This window comes from Lactuca sativa, chromosome 7, assembly GCF_002870075.4.
Source record: "Lactuca sativa cultivar Salinas chromosome 7, Lsat_Salinas_v11, whole genome shotgun sequence".
In the NCBI taxonomy this organism is placed as follows: Eukaryota; Viridiplantae; Streptophyta; class Magnoliopsida; order Asterales; family Asteraceae; genus Lactuca; species Lactuca sativa.
In genome coordinates, this window is record NC_056629.2 from 5,256,560 (window position 1) to 5,271,646 (window position 15,087).

Consider the following 15,087-nt stretch of genomic DNA (forward strand, 5'->3'; position numbering starts at 1 on the left):
GATATGGAATTGATCTTGAAATTGGGAATGTAAGATGAGCAGGAGAAAGATGAGTTGTTGCAGATTTAATTGGGAACTAAGGATGAACAAGGAGCGAGTCGATGTGCTTCTTTCATCATGTGCGTGAGTGTGTGAGGGATAGAGGGTTCTATCGACGGTGGGTATAAAGAGGGGGTGATAGTGGTGGTGGTGAAATTAGGACGTTGAACCAGACTCCGGCGAGGCCGTTGTTTCCTCCGGCGAGGTCTTTGTTTGCTCCGGGGAATCTGTTGTCGAACAAGTAAAGAGTCTTGAGACTCCGGCAGCTCGCAAGCTCACCTGGGATTTTTCCGATGAGTTTGATGGAGTTTAAAATCAAGTCTTGGAGGTTTTCAAGGTTGCCAATGGAAGACGAGATTGGGATGAGAAGTTCTTCGGGAGTGTGAGTGTGTGTGTGTGAGAGAGAAAGAGAGAGAGGGAGAAAGAGGTGGAGGTAAGTAGGCAGGGGATAATTATTTTCTTTTCTTTTTATTTTTAAATTAAAATAGTATTTTAATAATTACAAAAATACAAAAAGGAAAATAAAAGGGCAAAACCGTCTTTTCATGTTTTTTTGGACCAAAAACCCAGAAAAACCTTGATTTTGGACCTTCTATGCAAGTCGGAAACTTTTTGGACCCTATCCAAAGATTTTTGCAAACCACAAGGACCAAATTTGCAGTTTTGTCATTCCTATCATCAAAAAGATGAAACTACAATAATTTTATTATTTGAAGTTAGCAATCTTTATTATAAACTAAAAAAATATTATTTTTTGTATTATTAAAAAAAAGATTGAAATAAAATATTCTCTTAAATAAATAAAAAAAAATAAAGAAAAAAAAAACCAAATAAATGAAAAAGAGAAAAGGTCTTTTTACAATATTTTAGAAAATGGATTTCGTCCAACCTTGACCCATTCTCAAATCGTGTGCAAAAAGGTCGTTGTGCCGCTCAAATCGTGTAAGAAGGCCTTGAACCATCGACCTCATCTGTCGCTTCTGCGTCTTCTTCGCCACAGGCCTCTGCACTGCTGATGCTCTTTCTTCGCCACCAGCATTGCCGTTTGTGATCGGTATGTAGCTTGTGAGTTATCTTCATCTTAAAAGTTATCAACGGTTCTTCGTATGTTCAGAGACTGTATTTGATGAACTTGAAGCAATCGTGTTTATGTTTCTGTATGCAGTTTGTGATTCTTTCTTTGTTTGAGTGAGGATTGTTTATTTGTAGTGGATACAATTTTTTTAATCAGAGGAACCAGTGCGTATTGTTGATTGAAGTATAATACTACTTAACAATTAATCAGGATTTTGTGTCATATTCCTAATTAGGAAGATTACGAACTCACAGAATGCATCCACTCTCCACAACCTCTTAGGTTAATTTTCAGCTGGTAATTAACATCTCAACTACAATTAAAAAGAAGCTAAACCGTTCCAGAAATTCCATATGTAAAATGATAAGACCCGTCTCCACAGAGCAATTAGAGTAAGAAGATAACAGGAAGATGGGGCAATTTCCCATAGTATATTTCCAAAGTAAATACTAATTTCTTCTAGTGGTCTCCACGATTCCCACAATTCTAGGAACTGCACTATCATGCTAGACTTATTCATGGAACTAAAGAAAAACATGTAAAATAAAGAAACTATCAACTACACTACGTGTAGGAAACCGCTACTTCTTGACTTGGTCCACCCTTGCCTTCTACTCATCATAAATCATAACGGGCTGGCATGCGAATGTTCCTCCTGGGTCGGTTATGGGCTAATAAGCTCGTATCATAAAACCTCCAATTTGCACTTCATTTCCAACTAAGAAGTTAATCCATATCTAAAATATAAATCTGATATTTATTCAGCTATAACCTATGCACACCATTACGCATAATCAAACATTTTTGTTATATGCGTTAATTCCATATCGAATATCATGATTTAACCATAAAAACAGATACCAACGTAATTTATAATCAGTTACCTTCAAATTCTACTTGATTTCTACTCCAAAGGTGGATTACCTTTGATGATTGCATTATCAAATAATTTCTCACATCTAGCCTCCATTCAATGCACATGGTTGTTAGACAACGATGGTTAATTTGCATAATCTTCATTCAAAATTTTCTTATAATTTGTGTTATATTCAAATTCATTGGATTGCTATTTGGCTACTGCAGTTTGCGTTTACCTTGAATTGTGGCTACTTGCCTATTGCAGTTTGGCATTTTGGCTACCACGATTGAGTAGATGGATTACTGGTTTTTTATTTTTATTTGTATTTTACGTTGTTGCAATTTGTGAATTTGATAGACTGATAGTTAAGTAGCAGCAACCACAACCAGAATCAAAATGTGTGAATACGAAATACCTTTTCATATTCAAGAGGAAATTATGAAAAGGCTTCCGGTGAAATCACTGATTCAGTTCAGAAGCGTCTCAAAAGCATGGAAGTCTTTGATCGACAGCTCCGAGTTTATTGCTGCTCACAGCCTCAGGTGCCACACTCATCCACAGCATCTGCTTGTATCGTATGAAGATCCAGAAGAAGGGATAAAGTATGTTTCTTATATCGATGGTGACACTTTCCGCCAACAGAGGTCTCTTCTGACGGTTCCTGTATCAATTAAAGGACTTAAGAAACCGGTAGTAGTTGGTAGCTCTCACGGCTTACTGTGCTTGTATGGCTCTGATCCCGAACTTACAACTAAGATGGTTGCTCTTTGGAATCCTTCTATTAGAAAATCGATTGTTGTTGCTGTGCCTGACCAACTATCTGTTGGCAAAAGCAATCCATCTGTTGGTTTTGGGGTTTGTAGTGTCACTAGTGACCCTAAGATTGTTTTGATTACACAATCTTGGGATGACCCAAATATCGAAACCAGTTACCGTTTCAAAGTTTTGGTTTACAATTTGAGCTCAGGGAAATGGAGAAATTTATCCACCGATCTGCCCGCTAAACCGGTTCGAGATTGGAGTCCGGTGGTAGTTACTGATCGGTTTATCTATTCGCATTCTGCAGGGTCAAGCACTCATAATATGATTATGTCATTTGATGTGACTAATGAGACTTTTGAATCCATAGATCTTCTGGATACCTTAGCTCACCATCATCCTGTGAACTTTTTTATTTCTAAGGTACGGGATTCTCTTGCTATGTTTAAATACAGTGGAGAGATCTATCCTGGGGGAGACATTTGTACTGTATGGATGATGGAGCATGGTATTCAAAAGTTGTTTACAAAGTTGTTTGACATAAAGACACCGCATGACTTTATAGTGGGATTTAGGAAAAATGGCATACCTATAATTCAAGTGACGTATGATGACGATGATGATGATGAACCACCTAGACTTGTTGTTTATGAGCCCAATTCTAAACACAACAATTTTCTTGAGATTTCTGTATATCCTTTTTCCTTCAATGTGAATTCCTACATGGAAACGCTGCTTTTGCTGTAATAGTTATCGACATAAACAACATACTTACAATTTTTACAAATCATAGCAATATGTATCTCATAATAGCAAAGTATTTGCATTTTCTCTACACATAGTAGCAATGTACTTACAATTCTTTACCCATAAATGCAACACACTTACATTTCTTAAACGATAATAGCACTATGTAACACATAAAGGACAATCACCATATTATTGATAGCAAAATATAAGTGCATTGTTATCATAGGTAAAAAGAAAGTAAATTGCTATTATCTGTAAAGAAATACAAGTGTGTTGTTATTACAGGTAATATGGCCTATATTGGAAGAATTAGATTATTTTATAGTTTTTACAGTCATATAAAGCACTAGTTATTAAGAGCACCCCCAAAAGTTGGATAGAAACTGTTTTGATTCGACCCAAATGTAGAAAACCCATTTCCACTTTTACAAAAAATCTACCTACTTTAATTAATTTGAACTGGTTTCATCAGTTACCTAGCTCACTCAATCTGCTCTCTTTTACCAGCCAGCTCTATTGTACATATAGAGATCATTTGTCTAATAAGCATGTTTTGGGCATGAGAGTCAACATACCCATCAACACCTACTGTGTTCACTTCCCATTAGTACTCCTTATATATATATATATATATATATATATATATATATATGCAAAAAAATAACAATGTACTTTCATTAGTTTGCATAATAATGCATAATATTTTGCATTAAGAGGAATTTGAATATAATAGGAAGAATGAAATTAGTATGCTATATTATGCAAACTAATGAAAGTATATTGTTATTTTTTGCATATAATACACAAATAAACCAGTTTTTTGGATCCTTTTTTAAATACTTAAAAAAAAGATTCAGACAGGTTAAAAACGTTTTTAACTGAAATTGATTTTCAAAAAACCGGTTATGTTTTAATAGAAACTGACATTAAAAAAACCGGTTAAAAACCGAACTGATTTTTAGAAAAACAGAAACCGGCTAATGTGCACTAGAGGTGCACAAACCGGTCCGGTTTTTTCTGTTATATCCGGTTCAGTTTTTTCAATTATTTTGAAGTGAAATTGAGTTAAAAAAACTGCTATGTTATTGTTATAGTACAAAAATCTGTTCAAATATTTATTAAAACCTATTCCTAACCGGTGATTTGGTTTTAACCTAACCGGTTCTCAAAAAACTATAAAAAAAAATCAGGTTATTTTTTTGGGTTAAAAAAACCAATTCTTTTGTGCACCTCTACATAAGCGGAATAAGGGGATTATAATCTAGATAGATCTAATTGAGTCGGCCTTGTTTATGTCCAAGACCAATAAAAGAGTGTAGGATCGAATAAAAACAAAAAAAAAATCATGACACCAAACGATTTAAATTTAAGTTTGATCGCATCAGACAAAATCACTTGATAGGGTGTTCACGGGGCGGTTCGGATCGGATATTAATAAAATTGTTAACCATGACAGCAGGGCGGATACCTTGTATGCATTAACCGAAACCGAACCGAATTGCTAAAAACCCTGAACCGAACCGAACCGTATGAAGGCGAAAAACCACGGTACGGTTCACGGGTATCCGTTAAATATAAAAAAATATGAATCAATCAAAACTAAAAAGTCCATTTCAACCATTTTTTTTCTTCTGAAAATCAAAAACTCACAAAATTCGCAATAAAAGATAATAATAAATTCAATGCTTGTTTATAATACATACACTTTATTAGTATGATAAAACCTACCCTTTATAAATAAGTTCAATTACGTAAAACATATGTACACATGAGACATACTAATAAAGTTAATGAAAAAAACAAACTATCATTACATTACGATCGGAGTATCGCATGGGCCATTAGGCATTAGTATATACTATAAGTTCTTAAAATATTTAGTTGCAGTTGACTTATTTCTCTTTTATCTTTTGCCACGGAATTTCTAATTTTCATTCTAACGCCATAATGACAATTTCCTTTTCTCATTCTTCTCTTCCCTTCTTATCCGCTTTCATTGCCACCTTGCCGCCCTGCTCGTCCAATACTATTTCTTTAGCTTTTCCTTATTTCTTCTTTCTTTCTTCTTTACTCTTCCTTCCCCTTCCGTTGTTGCGCGCCTTTTAGAACACTGTTTAAACCCCATTACAACCTCATTTCCCCCCACCCCATCAGCCTCTATCCTCTTGATACGTTTTTGCAACCCTAATCCATCTTGTGAAGCATTTCTAAGCTTGAGAGTGTGTGTTTTGTGCTCTTGAAGAAGAAGGAAGGAAGGAGAGACCACCTTGGAGGAGTGAAGCTCTTTGGATCAAGTTTCGAGCTTGGTGAAGTTTCATTTAGATCTTGTGTTGGAATGATTTTTGGTCCTTTTTGTCCCAAATGTGGAGATTCATGAATATAGCATGCTCTTGACCCATTAGGCTATCCTTTCAGACCTTTGGATGGGTCTTGAGTCATAAAAAAGAGTTCCAAATGATTGGTTTTGCTCCATACATCATTTAGAAGGTCTTAACGGATTAAGAAGTTGAGTTAAGCACTTAATGGACATGCAAAGTCATAAAGTTGGAAACTTTATGACTCTTGAGGGTATTTTAGCCATGGATCTAACGGGTGGACGTGAGAACTTAATCCATTAAGCTCTTAATATTGATTTTGGGAGTCTAGGAGTACGCCCCACGTACCTGGAGTACGCATCGCGTACCAGGTCAACCGCCCTAATGTATGCCCCGCATACTCACTCTGTGTTGACTCGGTTGGGTTGACTAAGTTGATTTGACCAGTCTGATTTTTACTTTGACCAAGTTTGACTTAAGGGTATATTGGGTATTTTGGGATTTTGATTGAGATTGGTCATTTTGTTGGATAGGTGACGGTTAGAGCTAAGATTCAGAGTCGGGACCTCATCAGCTATTATTCAGTTTGTGAGGTGAGTCTTCCTTACTGTACTTGCGGATCGAAGGCACCAAGGTCGGACCATTGAATTAGATATTCTATTATGTGATAGTATGTTATCTTTCCATAGTGACTATTAGATCGGTATCCTGGTAAATAGGATGATGCTATGCTTATTCATCTGTATATCTATCTGATTTTATGTTGACTGATTACATGTTTATCTGTTATATGTGCACATATTTTGATTGGTGGTTGAGGCTTTGTTGCTATGTGTGTGGGTCAACAAACCGGGGGCATTCCAACCCGATGGTTGATTGGGCCCAAGGGTATTCCATCTCGATGATGACCGGACCCATTGTATATTTGTATTCCAACCCGATGGTTGATTGGACCCATTGTATTTTGGTCAGTGTTCTAAAAGGCGTGTCATGGCATGAGACGTGACTTTGCCGTTACGAAAAGCCTCATAACGTTGTTGTTAGGCGTAACGCGTGGCAAGGCGTGATATGGCGTGTTGTGGCGTGTTTTTCGTTTGAGACAACTTTTTTGCTCTTTGTTATGTCTTCTAATCGGGCATACCTGTATTGTGTTTTTTGTTATTAGTTATTGATATAACACTTCTAAAAAGTAGTTGTATTTAAAATAAATCAATATTTATGTGATAATATAATTATAAATTAATACAAAATCACCGCCTTACATCACACATTGAAAAACATCATGGCTCGTTAAGTTTGATGTTTGACCTTGCCGCCACGCCACGTCTCATGCCATTTAGAACTTTGATATTGACATTCCAACCTGGGGTATTCCATCCCGATGATGACCGGACCCGGAGGTTGATTGAGCCTGGGGTATTCCAACCCAATGGTTGATTGGACCCAACATGTTGTTATATATGTTATTTGTTTGTGTGTTGGTATTTTGGGGAAAACTCACTAAGTTTTGGCTTACGGTTTTTAGTTGTGGTTTTCAGGTACTTCGAATGATCGTTGGAAGACGAATGCGTGACCGTACACATCCTCGTTTTTATGTACTTTTAATCTATGAGATACTCTAATATTTTGAAAACAATAATTTTGTAAACATTCTATGATTTAGGGTTGTTTTAAAAAGTTTAAATTTATTGTGATTTTTATGGATGTTACAGCCCTATTCAAATTAGGATGTACAAGCTAAATGCACATTAATACGTGAATTACAATTTCAATCCCTTAACTTTATGTAATTCCTCACTTTCAAGCCTTCTATTTTATAAAATGATATTTTCGTCCCTATACTTTTTTAAAATGTCACTTTCATCCCTCTACCTTCAACTTTGTAAAACATCATTTATTTTTCCAAAGAGCTTGTAAAACATCATTTTCGCCCCTTCGTTTTTTGAACTTTCGTGTTTGTCTTGTACTATATATAATACGATTTTCTCTCATTTATTTTGTAAAATATATTTTCCACCCTTCTCTTTTTTAAAATGTTACTTTGACTCTCTCAACTTTCAATTTCGTAGATCAATTTTCACCCCTAATGTACAATAAAAACACGTAAAAACTCGCTGCTAAGCGCGAACTCAATTATTGGTATATACTAAAATGTAACTTTGCCTTTGAGACAAAGTTACGGTAGCTAAAGGTCTTGTTTATAATACACAATGTACAATCTACCACATGCTTAAAAAAATAATAATAATAAAATAAAATAAAAACTATGTACTATAACATTTTTAGATAAGTTAGCCAAAATTGTTACATCCCTTTCTAGCACGTATCACAATATTGTACACTTTGGGCCACTCGACACGAGGACTTCCCAGGGGGTCACCCATCCTGGTACTACTCCCGCCCAAGCACGCTTAACTGCAAAGTTTTTATGGGATCTGCTGTGTTTCTTTCTCCTTCCAAACTGATGTGGGATCAGGTGTAACCCACCTTAGGTTACACCTGATCCCAGATCGGCTTGGAAGGAGAACGAAACATTACCTTAAAAGTGGTGTAGATACATTCCTTGTCACAACGCGTTTTAAAGCCGTGAGGGCAGCAGATCCCATAAGAACTCTACAGTAAATAAGTTCACTCCTAATACACAACAAAAATACATAAAAACTCACTACAAAGCGCGGGCTCAATTACCACTATATATACTAAAATGTAACTTTGTCTTTGAGACAAAGTTACTGTAGCTAAAGGTCTTGTTTACGATGTGCAATGTACAATCTACCACAAGCTTCCATCATGTGCTTCATGTTACTTATACAGACACAGAGACACTTCTTCAAAGCCTCGACTATAACCCTCTCTTATCATCTTCCCTCTTACTTCTCCTTCTTTCCCTTGCGCTCTCTCCGTCCCCAATACCGCATTTTCCGCCTGCTCATTCACACCCATCTCCCACATCTTACTTGGTAATTTATCTTGCTTTCATTTTCTATGTGGCTACTCTCTTGCTTTGGTCATTGTCTTTCTAAATGTTTTCCTTTCCTTTTGCTGCATCTAATTTGGTTATCTTTATACCGATTTTGTCAATATTTGTTTCCATTTTGACAGTTTTCTGCGAAGGGGATATAGTGCTCGACGTGTGAAAACAATCAAATAATAGCTGGCAACTATCCACATGTTACTTTTAAAATGGTATAACGTAAGGGTACAATGAATAAGGTTGTTGCTGCCAAATGCCAATCAGCCAACTCATTCTTCCTCAAACTGCATAAAAATAAGCGTAATCAAGGGCAAAATGGTCGTCATTTGAAATCATGGTTTTTTTTGGTCACCTGTTAATGGTCGTTTGTAACTACGAGTATAACATGGTAGCGTGTCAAGTGTATAATGGAACAGTGGGCCTGATGTAAAGTATTGCTGCCAACTATGGACCACATGTATAACTGTAATATAGCCATCACATAATTTCCACCCAATGCACATATTGATTCATATTACTTTTCTTTCACAAAATCTGTCATACACCATAGTCAATTCTACCAATAAATCTATTAATTGATGGAGTTTGATGTGATGATATCTATCTTCGAGTTTGGTTTTTAGTTTTAGTATATAGATCTAAATTAGTTTTTTTTGTACAAGTTACATGCAAATCGTTGTTCCTGGAAATGGAACTAAATATTGTAAAGATTGTTAGGTTCTTAATATGATTAATTCACTAATCGGGTTTGGGTTTTATTCCAAACGTTGTGGACTAGTTGCCTTGGCTTTCCCTTTTGTTTGTTTTTATTTATTTTGTTTTTTTATATAAGTGAGATCATGTTTTCAGTTTCAGCAAATACATTACGCCCATATAATTTTGGTTATCGCGTTTTTACTGATTTGGAAATATTCAAGTTTTTGAAAGAAAAAAAACAAACTTTGGTTGCATAAAATTGAAATCAAAATGTAAACGTTAATTGGTCAAACATGATGCATAATGGATACTATTATACATGGAATAAATGGTTGCCAACGATTCTTTTCCAATTACATGATAAAAACAATTGTAAAAGCCATAATTCTCAATTTATTAAGATTTAAGTTTGTTCCAAAAATATTTAGAAAAAATCTATTAAGATTAAAAAAAAAAAAAAAAAAAAAAAAAAAAAAAAAAAAAAAACATAGAAAATAAAAATGTTACCAGTTGTATTGATGTTACAAAGATGTTTTGGAAAAACACATTCATTTTAACTTCTTGCTGAAATCAGAAAGCTGAAGCAGATGAATCCTGGAATAAGTGGCAGCTTCCTCCCTCTCTTTCTGAGTGTTGTAACCCCAGTCACCTGTGTAAAAATATTTGTACACTTATTTTTAATTCTCGCATACAAAAAGAAATAAAACATACCACTTTCTAATATATATTCAATAAAAACATAGATAAATCTGAATTATCTATGAAGAGCAACATAGATGAAAAAAAATTAAGAGAAAATGGAAGGAAATATCAACGTACTTTACTTTTTTTTTTTGCTAATATAGGCATTGTACTTTATCGTTTACCCAAAATTGCTATTAGTAACATTTTTTTTTATCAATATTGGTATGGAGATTAAAGAAGGTTGCTATATTTGCTCCATTTCTAAGGAAAAGAAAATAGAGGGAAGTTTTGAGGTGTTGTTACCTAGATACAAGTTCCATCCATTTAATTCGGGTTCTTTGATGACATTTTTTAATGTTGCTAGTCGATCTTCCACGAAGCTGGTAAAAACAAGGAGAGATTAAAAAAGAAAAAGATAAATAATTCATAAACTTTCAAATCACATAAATAAAGGGTTAAGTGCAGAGTAGGGCAACCAATTTTTTCCAAAATCTGATCACATAAATATGAGAATCACCAAGAAGAGGCTTCAACTTTGCAAGTGGTTTCGGTTAGCGTAACCTAGTCTAATCCTAAACCAAACTTTTTGCAAAGTTTGTGGATGTTCTTGGTGATTTTCAAACTCCAGGGACCAAATTAGAAATTAGCACAAAGTTGGTTCCGGTTGTTTGTCATTTGGTGACTTACTGCAGGGTGAGACCTTGGTGTTCAGGTTGCTTTTGAAGCATCTTCAGCACTTCTACTTTTGGACTAATTTTAAAAGTTGAAAAAAAAAAACAGAATTTGGTTAAAGAAATCAAAACTATTTAAATTTTTACAAGTTCTTTTAGTAAAGACACTCACCCAGTTCCAAGGCCATATATTCTTTCAGGTGGTAACATAACTCCAGCAAGTTCCCGCAATAACGCTTCAGCAAAACGACCCTGAAAAAGTTACAAAATTTACTATGTAATATAAGTATGACCAAAATGCCCTTCAAAAACCATCAAAACGTGAAAAAAGGGAGGGTACTTGTTTTGTGGTAACTATATAGACTTGTGAACTGGCAAACTTCAATGCATCAGGAACACCTGGATAAAACCTATAAAGGAAATAAAAATGACACCGGACTTCATAACTTTATTATCTACAAACATAATTTTGTTAATAAAAATATGAATCTTAATTTAAGCACAAAATCATAATTCACCTGTTAGCTCCAATCCAGGTGGCCAAGTCATTCTCAATCCATTCATCCCTAACTTTTCCAAACAGATCTACAAGGGCTTCTCTGTTTTCACTCCATTCTTCCATTATTACTGGTTTTATCTTTGACCAGTTTTCTAATATTCCATCAATTGTGAGCCCTTCAGCCACCTTGAACATTACATGAAAAACAATCATGTATAAAACTATATTTCACAGGGGTGGCAAACACACTATCAAAACATTAGGTAATATTAATATGAGTAAAAGTTTGTTATTTATATACACACTGATGACTTTCGCAATGATGAGATCTTAATCTCCAGAAGCAATCTCACAAGTAACAGGTTCTCATATCCAGTTTCCACTACAGGCCGCACCTGCCAACATATACACAAAATTTATCTAAGATACAATTGTAGGTGAAAGGTGTAATATTTTAGAGGTAATATCAAGTCAATACTTCAAACTTTTAAATTAAAAGGAGCAAGTTCTAATTGCACAATGGGTGTCTGATGGAATTCAACATCACTTAATTGGCCTAAACATTGAACTCAATGAGTCAAGTATGGTTGAAAACCTCACCAATTGAACTTATTCTATCATTCAATCATAAGAATCCTACACTAAGGGTGCGTTTGGTTGTGGAAAATTTTTCAGTTTTCTAGGAAAATTTTCTAAGAAAAACGGAAATTTTGAAATCGCGTTTGGTTCGTTCAGTTTTCCAAAATTTTCCAAGAAAATGAAAATTTTCAGTTTTCCAAATTGTATGTAAATTAGAAAAGTGATTTTAATAGTTTTCCAAAATTTTCAAGATGGAAAATGAAAACTCCCCCAGTTTCAACCAAACGCGTTTTCTAAAATTTTCATTGAAAATTGAAAACGAAAACTCAACTCTATTTTCTGAAAATATTTTCTTAGAAAATGAAAACAGTTTTCTACAACCAAACGCACCCTAAATTTTCCAATAACTTTCTAATTTTGCTACAAAGTCCTCACAATAACATCTAACATACCCTCAATAACTAATAAATAAGTGCAACAGCAATCCGGTTAATCTTTGATTCTCAGGCATACATCCCTTTTCGGTTTCTATGTAACATTGTTCAACCACACATAAGTTACAGGCTAAAACAACCTAATTTCCAGAAAAATTACAAAATAATCGGTACAAATCATAAACACGTAACGAAGAGAAAACATACTATGTGCATCTGATCAACAATCCAATCCTCCATTGATGAATCCACGGTAACAAACAATTCAGGCCATCTCAGTTTAGCTGCCTGTATCAGTCAGTCGAACCAATTCTACCGATTCACATATACGTTTACACAAAAAGCTCAAATTAGCGAAGACGTGTGTGTGTGAATTAAAAAGAGATACCTTTACAGCAGAAATCGAGCTCTCTCCGCAGCTATCACATAGAACTCCATCGAAATCCAACGCATACAGATCCCCCATTTCTCTCTCTTTCTAATCCAGTCGGTAGGAAACGACTGGAGAGCTTGAACTCTTCGTTGCAGTCCAAGAGATTTCAATTGAAAGCCTCCATTTTTGTCTCTCTCCACGTCAACACTCAGTCCGTGCGAAAAAAAAAATCGCAAAAATAAAAAATAAACAATGTATTTTTTTTATTAAATTACAAAAGTGGTCCCTAAGTTTTGTCAAAAATTGTCATTTTGGTTCAAAACATTTGGGAGTAACAATCCTGGTCCCTAATAGAATTTTTAATTTAGGGATGAAAATGGGTCCAAACTCGGACCGGATGGACCCGAACCCGGAAAACCTGGAACCGGTTAACAGGATTTTATAGGACCGGAAACCAGACTGATATATAGGAACCGGTTATGGATATGGTACCGGGTAAAGTGAGTCTAGAACCGGAAAATCAAGAAACATCAAAGTGGATAGGGTGGAATCGGGTAAAGTGGGTTTAGAACCGGAAAAACCCATAAAATCCGGAATTATTTAGTAATTACTTAGTGGGTTGAACTTTGAAAATTTATATAATGATTTCTCAACTTCGGGGGACTGTAAGTCATTGAATATGAAACCGAAATTGACAAAATTATAGTCTAAAATCATATACAAACTATATAATACACTCTAAAAAAACCGCATGTCAATACGACTTTAAACAAATGAGATATGCATGTTTTAAAATTTTCAAAGAATACAAAGTACAAAAACAAATAGTTGAAAATTTTCAACTTTGATATCCCAACTTTGGGAGACTTTAAGTCATTGAATATTAAATCAAAAATGACAAAATTATAGTCAAAACTCATCTACAAACTCTAAACTACAAGTTGGAAATAACCTCATGTCAATCCAACTTCAAACAAATTAGATATGTATGTTTTAACGTTTTCACAGAATATAAAAAGAGTTGAATAACTGAAACTTTCAGCTTTGATATCCCGACTTCGGGGGACTGTAAGTAGGGGTGGAAAATCGTGCTATCGTTTTGTGTTTCTGTCTGACACGACACGACACGACAATGTTTTATGTAACACGAAAACGACACGACACGATAACGGATTAATTAAAACACGACAAACACGACACGACACGAAAAATATATCATATACTAAAAACTAGTTTATTTAATGAATACTTTATCAAATATAACATAAAAAACACGACGAACATGATAAAAAACTGGTAAATCGTGTCAATTTCGTGTCGAATTTTGAACACGAACACGACACGACATGACATCGTGTTTTTTACAGCTAACACGCACATGACACGAATACGAATTCAAATTTCAGTTTCGTCCTAATTTAGTTTCGTGTCGTGTCATAAATTGTCACCCCTAACTGTAAGTTATTGAATATTAAATCAAAAATGACAAAATTATAGTCTAGACTCATGTACAAACTCTAAACTACAAGTTGGAAAAAAACTTAATGTCAATCCGACTTCAAACGAATTAGATATGTATGTTTTTAACATTTATGGATTTTTTCTATTTTATTAAATTTCACATAGTATATAAATATAATAATTGTAATAAATATAATAATAAATAGATATCAATTTTACTAATACAAATTTCCTTCTAATTTTAAAATTTCTAAACTGAAGTCCAATCATAAATAACGCTTTAAGGACTTTTCTAAAGATTTACCAAAGTTTTGAACTTACATTTGAGTAAAAAGAGTTGGTTTGACTCTAAGTACTCGTAGCCAACGACTCGATGTAAGTAGTTGGTGAGGCAAAACTAATTTAGACTTTGAACATTTTTTTTCGAACAAGACTTTGAAAATGTTAAATACGTGGAACATCTTTTTTTTTCTAGTTATAATTTAACTTGGCATGGTTAAAGTTAAAAGCACAAATCAATTCATATTTAAGTAAATGCGTCGAAAGTATTATATCTTTAATCTTATGTGCTTAATTTTTTTTATATCCTATTAATTGCGTCACAACAATTTTATGGGTGGGGGTTCTCATAATATTCACTATATTTTAACAATATATAAATTTTTTTCAGACAAAATCATTGAATAGTCGATTTCTTTACAAAAAAACCACTGAAAAATCGTTTTTTTAAAATAAAAATAAGGGTAAATTGCACAAAAAACACTTTTTTTACATAGAAATTCGATTTTGACACCGTATTTTTTTTTATCAATTTTGACACTGTGTTTTCCAATTTGTTATAATTCTGACCACTTGACTGGTTAACCAGGTTACATGCTGACGTGGCATGATGACGTGTCAGTTTTGATGACGTGACATA

The 15,087-nt window shown here is 34.3% G+C and overlaps 2 protein-coding genes across 3 annotated transcripts; one reads left to right on the plus strand and one right to left on the minus strand.

Moving 5' to 3' along the window:
• The first annotated feature begins 934 nt into the window (after positions 1-934).
• On the plus strand, positions 935-7,587 carry LOC111902666 (F-box/kelch-repeat protein At3g23880). 2 transcript variants are annotated; one of them, XR_006185090.2, is made up of 2 exons: positions 935-1,093; positions 7,336-7,587. XR_006185090.2 is itself a non-coding variant. In XM_042896610.2 (2 exons), exon 2 carries the CDS (start codon positions 2,370-2,372, stop codon positions 3,477-3,479), a length of 1,110 nt encoding a protein of 369 aa, XP_042752544.1. In that variant the 5' UTR covers positions 935-1,093; positions 2,331-2,369; the 3' UTR covers positions 3,480-3,567. The 2 variants fall into 2 exon arrangements, 1 of the variants encoding a protein (XP_042752544.1); XM_042896610.2 differs by lacking the exon at positions 7,336-7,587 and adding an exon at positions 2,331-3,567.
• Positions 7,588-9,796: 2,209 nt separating this feature from the next.
• On the minus strand, positions 9,797-12,881 carry LOC111902667 (uncharacterized). The gene is made up of 9 exons (XM_023898484.3): positions 12,723-12,881; positions 12,542-12,622; positions 11,627-11,716; positions 11,341-11,507; positions 11,163-11,232; positions 10,995-11,074; positions 10,839-10,901; positions 10,455-10,531; positions 9,797-10,116 (listed from the first exon to the last, which is right to left on the minus strand). The coding sequence occupies exons 1-9, from the start codon at positions 12,798-12,800 to the stop codon at positions 10,016-10,018; spliced, it is 807 nt and encodes a 268-aa protein (XP_023754252.1). The 5' UTR covers positions 12,801-12,881; the 3' UTR covers positions 9,797-10,015.
• Between the last annotated feature and the right edge of the window lie 2,206 nt (positions 12,882-15,087).